General features: G+C 45.3%; 1 protein-coding gene across 1 annotated transcript; it reads right to left on the bottom strand.

The window, feature by feature from the left end:
• Positions 1 to 1517: 1517 nt before the first annotated feature.
• On the bottom strand, positions 1518 to 11147 carry SLC30A1 (solute carrier family 30 member 1). Its single transcript, XM_069608522.1, has 2 exons — positions 10040 to 11147; positions 1518 to 2715 (listed from the first exon to the last, which is right to left on the bottom strand). Exons 1-2 carry the CDS (start codon positions 10638 to 10640, stop codon positions 1817 to 1819), a joined length of 1500 nt encoding a protein of 499 aa, XP_069464623.1. The 5' UTR covers positions 10641 to 11147; the 3' UTR covers positions 1518 to 1816.
• Between the last annotated feature and the right edge of the window lie 4305 nt (positions 11148 to 15452).

Consider the following 15452-nt stretch of genomic DNA (forward strand, 5'->3'; position numbering starts at 1 on the left):
ATGTCACCTTTGTTCTTTATTGTGATGTTTCACAGTAGGTCTGGTATGCGCAAAATACAAAGAACAGTTCAACCAGCAAGTGTACCAGGACCTTCGAGTTTCACATGGTGGTGATCTTACATAAGCATGCTCTAGAATCATAGGCAATCTGTGAACATGAACTGTCTCTTGTTCATCTCCCAGGACACTAAAGATTTTTTTATTTTAAACATGTCTGAAGCTGTTAGGAATGGAATGGTTCAACTCATTATGTCAGCAATTAAATCCGAATTCAGTACAACATACTTGAATGCAGAAACGTCAATTAGGAAAGCTTGCAAACATGCCTAAATGTGGACGATAAACAGCACACAAAAAAAAATAAAATAAAAGCAGCAAAAACCATTAAAAAAAACTTCCAAGCGGAGGACAGATTAGCCAGCACTTGATCGATAAAATAAGACTACATTACTAACCCAGCTATATAATCTACATTTTTTGTACGGCTTTGGTGACTCACACTAACCCTGTCCTTTCCAAAGAAAAAGCCTTTCCTAGGAAGATTGCCCTTTCAAGGTTCACACCTGCAGGCACCTACTAAGAAAGTTGAAGGAATTTAGAACATTTGCAAAACTACGAGTTTTCAGAGCAAGTACTTTTGACATTTACCCACCAAACCTGCATAGGCAACACAAGGCAAACGATGTATGTGGAAATATATTATGCATAAAAACAATTATACCATCTAACTATTAAAAAAAAAATACATCTAAAAAAAAAAAAATCACATGTATACTGCTTTATATTCACGCACTAAATTACAAGAGTAAAATAATAAGTATTCTGCATTTTAATAACAAAAATATTCTTTTAATAATAAGTTAAAATAAAATAGGGGAGGTGGGAAATGAACACCGCCCCCGCCCCTCCCAACCAACAGGACAGTAGGTTATCCAAGAACCTTGTGGAGCTGAATAGAGAATTCGACTTCATCTTTGCCAGACTAAAGGGCTGTATTTTCAGTAGCCACGTTTGAAAGTCGCTGCTTCATGTAATAAAACTGCTTTAAAATTCAGGCATTGATTTGAAGGAATTGCCATTATGCAAACCAGAAGGGATTTAAAATAAAGTTTCCACTCAAGAGCTGCCTTTAAATAACTATGCAAGAAGTCTAAATGCTACAGTTGTAGCTTATTTGCAGGAGTTAGAAATTAAGCAAAAAGAGCATTAAAAATGGGATCCAACTATGCCTTTGGTAGACTCATCAGCTTAAACCATGACACCCCCCACCCCAAACACAAATCTTTTCCAAGCACATGCAGATTCTATATGCCTTTTACTAAAAACATAGTGCTATCAAAATACTGTAAAAGAAAAAACACAAAGGCGTTTCAAATTTGTATTTCAAAACGGCCATGCACGCGGTTGCCCAAATGTATTAAAGGGTCATAAACAAGATAACAATATTTTCCAAGAATCGTGTGAAACACAGACAGCAAATTCTTACTTTGTAAGAAAAAATTGAAATAAATCTAAAATTCCAGTTGCACCAATTACATTCAGATTTATTTATCGTGTAAATATACGCTGCGACACGGGACATGAAAATCTTTGAAATGTTTTTCTTCATATCAATTAGCCAGGCGTTGCCAGCTGTTCTTTGAAGCTGGATTATCTGTCAGCCCAGGCTGTAGCACTGCTGTACCTGGAATACCAACCACAAATGCAGGATAGTAAAAAGCCACCGTGAACATCCTACCCGCTTTTAGAAATGGCAGCAAACAAGACATTGCAATGTACACTATGGAAAGATGTACAAACTACACAAATGTTCCATTCATAAACAAGATTCAAATTGCTTTTCTTCACTATCGACTACGACAACTGCAGTTTCACGTTCACTGGTATTAGTCCTTCCTCTGAAACTTTTGGGAGAGTCGTTAATGCTCTCTGAATCAGGAAGAGCAGACAACCCCGTCTTTTTTATCTTCTTTCCAGCACAGCATTGCTTCAATGCACACTGAGTTCTACAGGGAAGTTCACACAAAGAAATTCCCAATTCAGAACCAACACTAGAAAATTCTGGCTGAATGGTAGTAGCATGGATTCCTTCATTGTGAAAGAAGTCTTTGATGCGCTTTGCCACATCCATATACGAAGGCGGGTCATGGCATTTAATATGAGCAGTTGCAATGATTCTGCTTCCAGCTAATTGCCAAACATGCAGCTCATGAACGGCTTCAACTCCTTCAATGCTACCTAGTTTCAGACTTAAAGAATGTATATCAATTTGCTTTGGAACAGTTTGAAGAAGTATGAGGGCTGATTCCTTGAGTAGTGGAAATGTTGTGTACAGGAGAATGCAAACCATGATTAAGCAGAGAGAAGGATCTAAATACAGTACCCAACAGGGCCCAGCCTCGTGATAGGTTCCATGATCAGATTCATTAGTGGCTTGACCCACAGCAGTATGGTTTACATAGGCATGCACATGATCCTTGAAGTGGCTGTTCACACAGGGGTTGGTACATGGAACACCGGCAGGACACTGTTTCCAAATAAAATAAAATATTGTGGCATTGACTACAACAATTACTGATCCCAAGGCATCACCAAGGACATGTAGAAAAACTCCACGCATGTTAAGCTGAGAGCTGGCATCTTCCAGTTCTACAGAGTTATCCTCATGAACAACGTTCCCGTTAAGTTTAAGATCCACGCAGTTCTTTGGATCACCTGCAATGCGAAAGTAAAATATTAATGACAGCTAAAGTTAACCCCATTTCAATTAGTACAGACAGTATGCATCAAAAACATAGTAAAAGGAATATGAAATGTCATGTACTGTCTGGATTAAGGGTGGGAAATTTGCTTAAGCTTTCATTTCTTGCGGCATGCAATATATGTTATGGATTAATTTGTTTTCATTGCGTGCTATATTTAAGATTGAAAAAACGAAGACTAAGAGATAAAATACAACCAATAAGCGAACAAGTGATGTGTAAGGGTTTAGAACAGACACCGCCGGCTTTGCGAGAAAAAAGAAGCACACAATAAAATGGGGTTCACAGGACAATGGCACTCATATTGCATTGTTTTTCCTCCATCCACTGCCGCACAGGCAACACTACTCTTCAAGCTTGTGCTTCTCTTCCTGGGATGTTTGTGTAGAGGATACTACAGCTACTGAATAGTATGGTAAACTCAATAGGACAACCCAGGGTCTCGTGGTTAAATAAGTGAAATACGGGGCCTCCGACTCCTCTGTGCCCATTCACAGACCCTGCGAATCAACTTGCATCTGTAAACCTAGAAGGAGTGCGAGTGCTGAGTGTTTCCACTTTTATAAAAAAAAAAAGGACCAGAAATTGCTCACACCTGTGCGACAACCAGAGCCCACCTCACCCCAATCACATACAGCATTTAAATGTTAGTGTGTCCTCAGACTCACTCTACTAGTACAAGAACTCGCCCCAACCCCCACTCTTCAGTTGGCAAGGACATCTTAACTACCCAAACGCATTTTTACTTCCCTTTCAAGGTTCGAAATAAAGACTTGATGAGCAGGAAAGGGGCTAAAGGCAGTGAGCATCCAAAGAAAGGAAAATCCAGTCCGGGGTGCGGTAGTCTCCGGCCAGTTGGTAAAATGAATGCAATACGAAGTGGGGACCCTTTTCTTCCACTGTCTTTTAATTTGGATGCATTATTCAGATATTTATTTTTAAAAGTATTACATATGGACCCGAGTAATCATGCTGCCTTGGTGACTGCTCTGGGGAATCTTCTGTCCACCATGTAACAGCAGATCGGTTTTCGTCTGCCGATTGTGAATGCTTTGGCTACTTGTTTTATTTGGAAGCCTGGGATTACTAGACAACTTATTTTAAAGGATTAGGATACCTATTCTTTTCTTTTAAAATCAATGATTGGACCCTTGTTTTCAACCTCTGTCGATAAAGGCAACAACTTATTTTGCTAGTTACCAAGCCTCCAAGTCCCATAAACCTGAAGAGAAGGTCCCGAGAAGACCCCTCTGCCCTCCCAAATTTATGACAAGACGAAAGGCAAGAAATGCAGGCAGTCACCCATCTTACTTCGGACAGATCCTGAGTGCACCAATATTGACAAGTACACTGAAAGGTATCCCCTCGGCCAGCCATACAGACTGAATACAATGCAAATCTTTCCCTGTGTGGTAGAAGAGCCTTTGATCGTGGACAGACACCCATATGCACAGCCTCGACTAAGCACCAAGAAGCCATGATATTGACATCATTAGTGACACCACAATGTAGCAGCGTTCGACATGAAGCACTCGCAGTCCTGCACTGCATTACACAAACACACTCGTATATATGAAGAACATAAGTGCACTGTGATGTAGCTAGAGGACAGATACATATACATACTGTCCATACTTTTATTGTTTTGGCCCTTAGCCAAACCCAGAAGAGATCCTGAGCAAACCTGCTGATGCTTAAAGCCAATAGCCGCGTAGACATACAGAAGTATCTATGGAGCCTGATCGAACCACGTATAACTAACCTACAGAGAAATAAGCATAACATGGACAATGTAAAAACTGCATTATAAAAATTAGGGAAATTACAGCAGGCCTCATGCTTCCGAGTATGAGATGAGCAAAGCTGATCAAGGCTGCACGGAGTGTAAGACATGCAAAACAAGCTCATAACCAAGGTCTGCGATACGAGGACACGTTCCAATCTCCAGGCGACCAGCTGCAGAAAAACAGAATAAATCCTCATAAATGTGAGCTGCAGAGCCCAATTTTTTGGTCTCTAAACATGTGGTACAGCTGAACGAGACAATAGACAGGCATCCATGGTGGGAAAGAGGAGCCGATCCCAGCAAGCCAGACGCACAGCAACACGTGTTGCAATGTAAGGAGCATATTCTCATAGGCAAGGTGGCACACAAAAGTTACAATACAGAGACAATCGTTCACATCACCTTGAAGGGGTGCACAGTGAGCTGAGAACTTGTTTGAGTGCCAGGCCTGGGGACATGAGCTCTAACCAATCACAGCTTAGAATCCCAGGGGTGGATGGCAAGGGGCACAAACCAATGGTAAGCCCACTACTGTGCAACAATGTAATAGATATGGGACAAGCCAGCCACCTGACATTCAAGAGCAAATAGAACAACATATATAGGTGACCATATGAATATTGAACTTTCAATACCCAATCCCTCCTGCCGACAGGGAGAAGGGCCCAAATGATAATGCCAGAGTCATACAAAACCGCCCTGCATGCCGTGGAACTTTGAGATGTACCGAAGACTGGTTTTCTTGTATTGATTCCGGTTGGTTTCCTTTGCAATAAACCGCAGTTTGTACTTGCCATTTAACCGAGTCCTCCATTTATTCTGGGGAGGGTGTTGGGCCTTCCGAGTCCACTGACCCCTAGCCTCGCTCTGGCATCTCTTCATCACAGGCATATTTTTGATGAGCGGATTCAACGTAGAAAATGGGACCCAAGTCGAGCTCTACCTCGGCATCTAATTAAGAGCTTTCTGTATCCTATATTTTAATTTCTTTTTTAATTAAAAAAAAGAAATAAAATTAATAAAATTGGTTTCGGGAATGAAACTTCAGATAAGGCAAAAAGATGTTTAATGAACTTGATGGCGACATTTACCACAAAAAACATGAGTAACTTTGGGTGGCTGGTAAGCAAAGAGCTTGTTGAACAACTTTATCAACTTAACCCCCTGTTCAAAAGGCAAAACAGACATTTTTATACAAAGTTATATGCTGGTTATGCTCTAAATGTCTACATTCTTCCCAATATTAACTCCAAATGGGAGTTTGATTTTGATGAATGGAAGAGCTGCGTGTGTTAGCCACTAACCCTGGACTAGCGATATTGGCCAGTAGGAAATTGTGTGCTGTGTGAGCTTAGTGAATGGAGGTGGAGTGTGACTTTTTATGGTGGCTAGTAGAACGCAACTTGAATTTTTGCCCAGTTACGAATCTAATAACTCAAGGGCAGCGGTCCCTGAAATAACTAAAATCAGGGCCAAGTTTCTAGTTACTTTGTTCACTCAAATTATTGCAACTTGCTATATGCCCTCTTATTGCCCAACTTTCAAGCGTGATTGCTTGGATCCCAGAAACTACAGCCCTGTAGCGATACTTGGGTGGTATGCTGTTTGCCTCCATACCTTTGTAATAAAGATAATAAAGATGCAAGTTCCACGCAGTATAAAGGCACGCACTCATCAGCTGCGAGATTAGGACTGTAAAAGGGGAGGGGGCTCTTTCGATACGTGTGAAATAAAATCCTCAATAAAGCGTATCCATAAAAACAGGTGCACAGTGTAAGTATAATCAAACTGGGTGGTAGAACGAAACGCAGTAAATGGCCATTAAAGATTGCTTTAGCTTTAAACGCGTTAGCATTTTGGGCGGTGTAAAGGCTGCAGTGGCTGGTGATTTAATGCAGTCTGCGATCCCAGGCCAGAGCTGAGATAAGTATGCAGTGGTTTTTTTTTTTTTTAGGTCACAGATTAGAGCTCACAGTTTTCCACAATGAATAAGTAATACATGAACATTTCATAATTCAAACTCATTTATGAATTACAATTTTCGAATAGGTCCAAAAAGAACCACAATGGTTTCAAATTGCCCTATAAAAATGTCCCTGGGAAACAGGTTAGTGTTCCCAATATGCAACATTTGTATAGCAGTATGTCCATGGTTCAAGGCTCTGGTGGTGTCATGGTGGAAAGCCATACTCATGAGAATCAGGATGAGGCGACCAAGGCAGTCGATTAAGTAATAGAGATGACCAGCAGATTTTTAAACTGTGTGCTGAAGTCCAAGCAGATTTGCGTGGGGAGATTTTTTCATGTTGCACAATCACAAAGACTAACTACTTGCATTGTATAAAAGTTCTAGCCTCTGGGGTGTTTCTTTGACAGCGCCTCTTCGTGCAGTTCTGTCCCATGATCTGTTAGAATTTGCTGTCTCTGCTGCGTCTGGGGCCCTGAATAAAACAAACTTCTTGCACCGGCGCACACTCCCTTTTGGCTGAGTTTTTACAAGGCGACGGCCGATCTCTTTTTAGAATCTTCTTCAAATCAGAGTAGAATACCCAAGCAGCAATCTGGTTTCTAAGACCACCAAGAGGCCCAACTCAATTGATTGGTGCTTGCCTTGTCAAAACAAGCCTGCAAAGCAACCCCTCGCCCATTTACGTGACCTTGACTGACCTCGCAGCAGCCTATTGTGTCAACAGAACCAGATTATGGTGCACGTCAGCTGATTGAAGAGTTAAATATGGGTTATTCCACCACACCCGATTTGGCCAGGATGACTGATGTGGCACAGAACTGAAGTAAACTTTCAGAGATCGCTACCAGGTGCCGTTGTGTAATGTTACTTGGTTCAAACGGACTACTTCACTTTCACATTTCAGGACTATACTGCACTGAAGATTCCCAATAAGGATGAACCCATGTATGTAGTTGTCCTAATAAGATGCGTTGCAAGAAGAGGTCTGTCTTGGGTTTATTACGCCATGCATGAAGCAGCATGAAGACAATTTTCTGGAGAAAGGGCTTGCATCTGGGCTAACTTACATAACCAAGTGGCTCAGAACTGAAAGTGAAGTGCCAGCGATGCTACTACGTGGCATTGAGTAATGTGTGACTTGGCTCAAATGGACTGCGGAATAGAAGCTTGCAACTGACTTTGTTACCCCGGGTGTGTACTTAAATGCAGGCAACTTTTTTTTATTTTTATTTTTTTTAAATAAGAACCTTAATGCAGTAAAAACAGAGGTAAGACTGTGGTCCTATTCATATCTCGAATTCTACCTTCTGGGCCACCTAGAGTTCAAAATGGAGGGGCGTTGGGAGCGATTTAGCTCCTGCTTGTAGGATAGAAGAGTCTGCTTAGCTTGACACAACAGCTACCAGTAGCTATTTTTGGCTCTCCAGCCAAACACACACCTATTGGGACAATCTTTAAATAAATATTAGGTCAAATCGATATACCAAGGCTAAATAATGGACAAAAGTTTGCATCTTCTGTGGAAGTTATATAGATATGTACACTGCTAATTACCAGCTCCTCGTTCTACAGTGGTAGCTCCTGGTTACTGCTTTTAGCGGGATACCCAGGAGCTGCTTTTAGCTCCTGCTTATCCAATCTTAATTTCGAACCCTGCCCAACACATGGAGGCCTCGTACCAAACCTACAAATCAGCCCTGCAACCTCGGCATAACACTAGGCAGCCATACTAGCAGGATCATGCCACATCAATAAAGTAGCTGGTCCACACTTCTAACAAAAGTGTCTTCATATTTATCACCATAATCACTTTGAGATGATGTATTTAAAGTCTACCCAGACGTTCTCCTAGGTCAGCCAACTCTGGGTACAAAATTGATGGGAGTTGGTAGCCATTTAGCTCCTGCGTGTAGCCTAGAAGGGCATGGTTAGCTCGACACCAACAGGAGCTACCAGCCCTACAGATAAGGGGTGTACCAGCCACTTTTACTTCCTAAAAATAGGCAAATACTTCCCAAAAATAAAAACAGAGTAAAGGTACTCCCACCTAAGACACGTAGGAAAGGCTGTGTGCCCTGCTTAGCCCCAAATAGCTCCATGGATATGTTTGGACTAGTCGTGGATGTAGTACCACGTGAAAAAACTGCCATTATTACTTCCTGATCAAAAGAAGCAAAAATGGTATTGTTTAATGGGCCTGAATAACTAGGTGCAATGTAATAATTATGACAAATATTTATGTTTTCCAGTAAAACTAGGTTTACTCGCATATAAAATACTCCCACTGGGAAACAGACTTACGTGTTTACTCCCCCAAAAAGTACTAATTAAAAAATAATAATAAAGGGGAGTAAAATACTCCCCCTTCAAATTCGTACCGGGAGCACTGGGGGCTACATTTGGCTCACCAGGCCAAGTAATGTAAAAACACCTATTAATTTAGATCTGTTTGGGACAAGCTATAAACATCAGGACACGTCTATTTAACACAAAGCTTAAAGGGTAATAATGGAAAAAAATGATGCATTTGGTAGAAGTTCAGATTTGCAGAATGCTATGTACTACCTCCTCGTTCCCCAGTGGTATCTCCTGGTCACTGGTTAATGAGGATACGCAGAGGCTGCGTTTAGTGCCGGATTATCCAATCTTAATTTGAACCCTGTAAATTCCAATTTAAACAACTGTGACCAAAGCCTCATCACAGATCTACTTTGCTCTGGAATTCTATACTAGTGCACCATAGGGAAAAAGAAATCAAGAGACATTGCTACATACACAATCGTCCTGTACTCAACAGGCATAATAGTACTACTCCTTGGTCATAAAATGGAAATAGCAATATGAGACCCGTCTTCCCATGACATCTCCCGCCTAGCGCTACACCAATGCAAATAGGCTTTTAGGTGGTGCTTAAGTAGTACCACTGAATAGCCAAAACTAACCAACAAAACTGAAACATTGGGTGACATCTAAACAGATTCAAATTTCAGGTTGAATCATATTTGAAACTGTTAAGTAGGGGAGATGATCCATCCTCACCAGATAAGGTGCTATTTTATAGGCCTACAAAAACACACCTATGGTGAAGACATTCCCATAAAGTCTACCAACTCCATAGCAACCACATATGAGGACCTACAAACAAGAAATCACAGTTCTTGGGACGATCAAGTGGAAACCATGGCCGTAATTATATGGGGGCAAAGGTGTTTACGACCCCCCCTCCCATTCTGTTCTCGTTTGGCAAGGGCCACTTTCCTTTAAATGTTATTTCCCTCCTTCCCCCCCACACACATACTTTGAGCAGTCATACCCACTAGAGGGGGGGGGACACAAAAAACAAAGCTGCCAACAGATGTATCCACACGCAAGTTGCCAAACGGTGGTCTTGGTCGACTACACCCCTCCCCCAACAGGGGCATCTCTTCGACTGGTTATTATGCCCCCCAAAAAATGCTCCCTTTGTGAGTCTGTTCATCCCATGACCCATGTGAACGTGTGATTCCCGCCCCCAATACACACCGTGGTTGCTGGCACAGTTCTGTGCGCTGCTGACCCCGTTGGAGCCGCTGTTCCCCACTAGAGTGTTGGTCTCCTCGCGGTTGATGGCCTCTGCGTCGCCGGAGTTCCTCTCACGCTTCGGGGGGCTCTTCTTGGGGCCGTGCGAGTGTCCATGGCCGCCTCCCCCGCCGCCGTGAGAGTGTCCGTGCCCGGCGCCCCCGCGGAACATGCACAGCCCCACCAGGTTGACGAGGAGACCGCCGGCGCCCACCCAGATCACGACGAGCGGCTGCTCGATCTCGTGCGCCTCGCTAAAGCGCTCGATGGCCTCCAGCACTATGGTGAAGCAGAGAGCCGTCAGGAAGACCGCGTTCACCAGGGCGCCCATGACCTCGGCCCGGATCCAGCCGAACGTGTTCTTGTCCGTGGCCTGGGTGCGGCCGGCGAAGCGCACGGCGATGAGAGCCACCACCAGCGCGATGACATCGGACAGCATGTGGAACGAGTCCGACAGCATGGCCAGCGAGGCGGTCACGCGGCTCACCACCACCTCCACCACGAAGAAGAGGAAGGTCAGCGCCAGCATGCACAGCAGCGGCACCATGTTCGGCCCGCACGCCATCCTGAGGCCAAGGTAGGGGGCTCCGGGCCCTGCTGTCGGAAGGTCTGCGGTTCCACCGGGCGTTGCTGGGGGACAATGTCACGCCGGCCGCCGCTGCGCTTCTTGCGTTTGCCCCATGGCCGGCGGGGCGGCCTCTCCCTCCGGCCGCGACGGCCGAGTCACCACCAACGGACTACGCCTGACGTCAAGATGAACCCGTTGACGTCACAAAGAGGAGCGAATCGCCGCCAGTGTTCCCCTTGCAAGCCTCTAACCAACGGTTGCTTTCTTTCGTACCACTCGCAGCCCCTATTCCTCCTCGCTAAGATAACAGTTACCACGGACACCAACGGCACCTAGTCCATTCTCCTCGGTAACTGGCCGTTGCCCGCTGCGCCCAGCTCTCATCTATTAAGAAAAAACAACTTTGCACCCGAGACGAGAGTTTTTTCCACACGGAACCAGGCACTCGCCTGGGCCCGCCCATTAGGAGCCATTGGTTTTTTTTCGGTTTTTCGCTCTTTCATTGGTACGAAACAGTTAACCAATAGTAGTTAAAGCGTTGCACCGGCATCCTCGCGACGGTGGCGTCGGCGAGTTCAATTGGCTGCATGTCAGAGGCTCTTCTCACCGGATTGGCTGTTGCTTCCGGCTCTATTTCCGGGATAGTGGGACGTGCGCATCAGCTGTGAGTCGCCGGCTGTAATTCTGCCTTTAACTGGATGCCGCGATTGTCTTTCAAACTCTACTTCTCCCTCCCATCGGGGACTAGGAGGTTTTGCTTTAGGTACGCTATTTTTGCGACTAGTGCAAAACGATGGTCGTGCTGCTTTTCCACACCTCCCGCTAAAAGTAGCTCTGAACAATGAGCTCGGGGCGCAGTGACTCAGCAACTGGGAAAGGTTTAAAGAGCTTCCGCTATGCCAAGGGCAAGTGGTTGCTGGTGCCAACAAAGAGGTGCGGTGCTGCACTTTTTTACCATGGTACATACCTTTCATATGGATGCACTCTTTGCGCACTATGGCACTTTGCTACAATGCCTTTCACCTGCCACCGAGTGCCAGGTTAGTACAAGTCACTTGTTATTGGAGAGATTTTACATTCTCCCGTGTCGGTTATATCAACTCAATTTAGCTGTTTCGTTTGCTACACAGAGTATAGTTGTTCATTATACAATCAGGAAACGAACGCAAGATCAGATTTTCAAAACTAAAACATTTGATGGGGGCTGTGAGGTTCATGGATACGGGAGGGGCACACTATGACGGGATCAGCAGCGTGTGGGCACTGATGACCGACACATCAGGTTTCAAGCAGGAACTCCTTTTTTCGAGCGCGGTGTGCGCGCACATGAACTGGGGGCACCTGACCGCTCGGCGTGTCGCCACGTCCCAACAGGGTGACGTTGCACGACCATACATCTCCCCCCAAAATAAATGCAGTCCTACCCCCATCTCCTCAATCCATCGTCGAGGTCTCCTGACCATGCAGTGGGGTGATTCACCTTGTTCGCCTGGATGTTCTCCTTCACCGGTGTGCTCATTTCTGTCGGGTTCCTTTTCGTCCGCAGAGTATCCTGATCCTCCTTGTATCTCTTCATCTTCTTCGCTCCATTGTCCATTTATTTGCATAGTGTCCCCTCCTGCTTTTCTGAAGAAGGAGCTGTTTCTGGTTATAATCCACCCGCCGAACGGTGGCATGTACTTGTGTTTGTCATACTAGTACTTGTTCTCCTACAGTCAGCTCTGCAGCTCGTGCTCTTTTCCTTTTGTCCGCATATTCTTTCATCTTTTCTTTTGCTCGATGATCCTTTACCCTGGCATCTATCATTGTCTTATTCTCTTCCATTTCCTGGCCACCCCAAGGGAATCCTCATCCTCACCGGACGTTCAAACATGAGTTCTGCGGGGCATGTTCCTGTGGAGTCATGTAGGGTATTGCAGTAGTCCCTTAGGAGTTGACAAAGCACCTGTTCAATAGGCATGGTTGTGATCGTTGCAATGCGAGCCGCCCTCTTGATGTTGGTCATGAAACGTTCCACTATTCCGTTCGCTTGCGGCCAGAGTGGTGTGACCTTGCAGTGATGAAACATGAGGTAGTTGGCAAAGTTGCAAAAGTCTTTGCTGGTGAATGGTGGGCCATTGTCAGATTTGACCACCTTCGGCACCCCAAACGCTGAGAATATGCGGTCATGTGCTGTATAAGTGCAGTGGCAGCTGTGGAAGGCACTATTTCCACCTCCGGGTAGTGGGAATGTTCATCTAGGGCTACCAGTACATATTCCCCTGATCTGAGGGGCCCAAAGAAGTCTATTGCCACTTCCTCCCAAACTCCATTCGGGAGTCCGGACATGTGTAGGTGCTTCTGGAACGCAGTGCTCTGTTAGCTCAGGCAGATATGGCACGATTTAATTGTCTCTTTGATTAGTTTGTCCAATGCCAGGGAACCATATCCTGCTTCTCAGCATGCATTTTGTGAACACAATTCCGTGGTGGCTTTCATGTGTTATTTCTATTGTTCGTTGATGGAGTGCAGCTGGCATGATTATTCTGTCCCCTTTTAGAAGCAGGGATGATGGTGAGATGGACAGCTCATCCTTTGACTGGGACAGCGTTTTGAATAGTCTTTCGTCCAATGCTTGATTCTGAACAGAAATAAACGAAAATGCTTGCACGCCCAGACAACTGCCAGCGCCTCCTTTTCGGCTTGCGAATATCTCTGCTCTGTTTCTGTGAGACTCCTGCTGACATATGATACTATTTTCCATTTTGTGTGTTCACTTCCCGAATGTTGTGCGATGATTGCCCCTGGGCCTACGAGACTGGCGTTGACAGTCCGTTCTGTCTGGAGGTTGGGGTCAAAATAGGACATGCACACTGCTGCGGCCATGTCTCTCAGGATTCCGTAGACACTCCCTTGTTGCAATGGCCCCCACTCTAACTTGTCGTCTTGCTTTGTAACCGCACGTAGGGATGCGCTCGTGTTGAGAGAAAATGTGGCCAAAGAATTTTAGGGTGCTTTTGTTAAAGTCGCTCTTGTCCTTGTTCAGGGTGAGGTTTGCCTCGCTCAGTGCTGCGAATACTTTCATCAGCGTGGCGTCGTGAGTTTCTTGAGTGTCCAAATATGAGAATGTCATCGCTGTAATTGATGCAATAGGGTATGTGTCGTATGATTTTTCCTATCTCCTGAAAGATTTCAGCTGCTGAAGATATTCCAAAGCTTGATAGTTTATATCTGAACAACCCTAGGTGTGTGGTGAAGGTTGTTATGTAGCGCGATTCCTCGCTGAGTTCCATCTGGTGATAGCCCTTGTTTAGCTCAAGGCGGGAGAACACTGTCGTTCCGTTGAGCAGATGCGTCATGTCCGTGATGCAGGGTGGTTGGTGATGTTCTCGTAAAATCGCTTGATTTGGGGCCCTCATGTCGAAATATAGTCTGATTTGCCCCTCTGCATTCCTTTTTGGTACTGAGACGACGGGCGAGACCCACATTGTGGGCCTTGAGGCAGGCTCTATGATTTCTCCTTCCAGCAGCAATATTAGATCTTTTTCAACCTGTTGCTGAATGTTGAATGGGATCCCTCTGAAATGTTGTGCTATGGGTTTCACCAAAGTATCAATGTGTAGGTGTATTTTTCGGCCCTTCAGCTTTCCGATTCCCTTGAAGAGGTTCGGAAATTGCTCTGCCACCTTGGCTGCTGGGGACATGTATTTTCCTGTTATTAGTTGGTATAATATGTGGATGAGTCCCATTTGGACCGCCGATTTGAAACTTAGGATGTTGGCGCTTGCAGCCTCTGTCGCCAGAACATGCACGGTCAATTGATCTTTCTTGTCTTTGTAGCGGCATGAGGTTCTGAATGCCTCAAGGCATGGAAGGGTTCCTTTGCTCCATATCCGTATATGTTTACTTGTGCTTTGCGCAGCTGTGGTTTGCATTTGAGTTTCAGGTTTTCTGACTCGGCCATGACGTTGATAAAGGCTCCAGAGTCTACTAAAAAGTTGAATTCTTGATCTTGCAGCGTTACGGACAGGGTGGGACTGTGCTCTGAAGCGGTTGGATTTCCCAGAGCGTATCAGTAGCCTTTCTTTCGTCTGTTGGTGCTGGAGTGGGATTCCGACTCACTGGTGGATGCCGTTGATGTATATCATGGGTGCACAACATACGGCCCGCGGGCCAGTTGCGGCCGCCATGCTGTTTTTTCCGGCCCGCGAGGCACGACTTTCCTTATGGAGGGCGGCCCGCAAGCAGCATCGGCTGCCCTCCATTTGATGCCTTCCGGGCCGGACAAAACACTGGCCGTCATTGGCTCAGCACACACGCACCACGTCACGCCTACGAGCCACGTAGTGCGTGTGTGCTGCACCAATGGAGTGCCAGCACTACGGCTGGCGTGGCCAGTAAGGCTTGATGCCGGAAGGCATTTCAGCCTTGCTTGCCACGCCAGCCGTAGTACGATTCCACTTACCTCGCCAGCGTTCCAGCTTACCTGCCTTCCAGCACGTCTCCGGTAAGTGGTCTGTGTGTTTGTGTGTCGGGTCTGTTCTGCTGTATGTTTGTGTTGTGTATGTTGAGATGGGGGGTGTGTCGGATGCGTATGAATGTTTGTTTTTGAGTGTTTGTGCTGTGTATGTTAAGATGGGGCGGTGGGGGGCGTGTCGGATGTGTATGAATGTTTGTTTTTGAGTGTTTGTGTTGTGTATATTGAGATGGGGGTGAGGGGGGCATGTCGGATGTGTATGAATGTTTGTTTTTGAGTGTTTGTGCTGTGTATGTTGGGGTGGGGGGGCGTGTCGGATGTGTATGAATGTTTGTTTTTGAGTGTTTGTGTTG

Source organism: Ambystoma mexicanum, chromosome 4q (genome assembly GCF_040938575.1).
Source record: "Ambystoma mexicanum isolate Mex_15411 chromosome 4q, UKY_AmexF1_1, whole genome shotgun sequence".
Taxonomy (NCBI): domain Eukaryota; kingdom Metazoa; phylum Chordata; class Amphibia; order Caudata; family Ambystomatidae; genus Ambystoma; species Ambystoma mexicanum.

Coding starts and splice junctions, on each gene's coding strand:
- SLC30A1 (XM_069608522.1), bottom strand. CDS start 10,640: ATGGCGTGCGGGCCGAACATGGTGCCGCTGCTGTGCATGCTGGCGCTG. Junction 2,716..10,039: donor GAACTGTGCCAGCAACCACG/GTGTGTATTGGG, acceptor TTCGCATTGCAG/GTGATCCAAAGAACTGCGTG.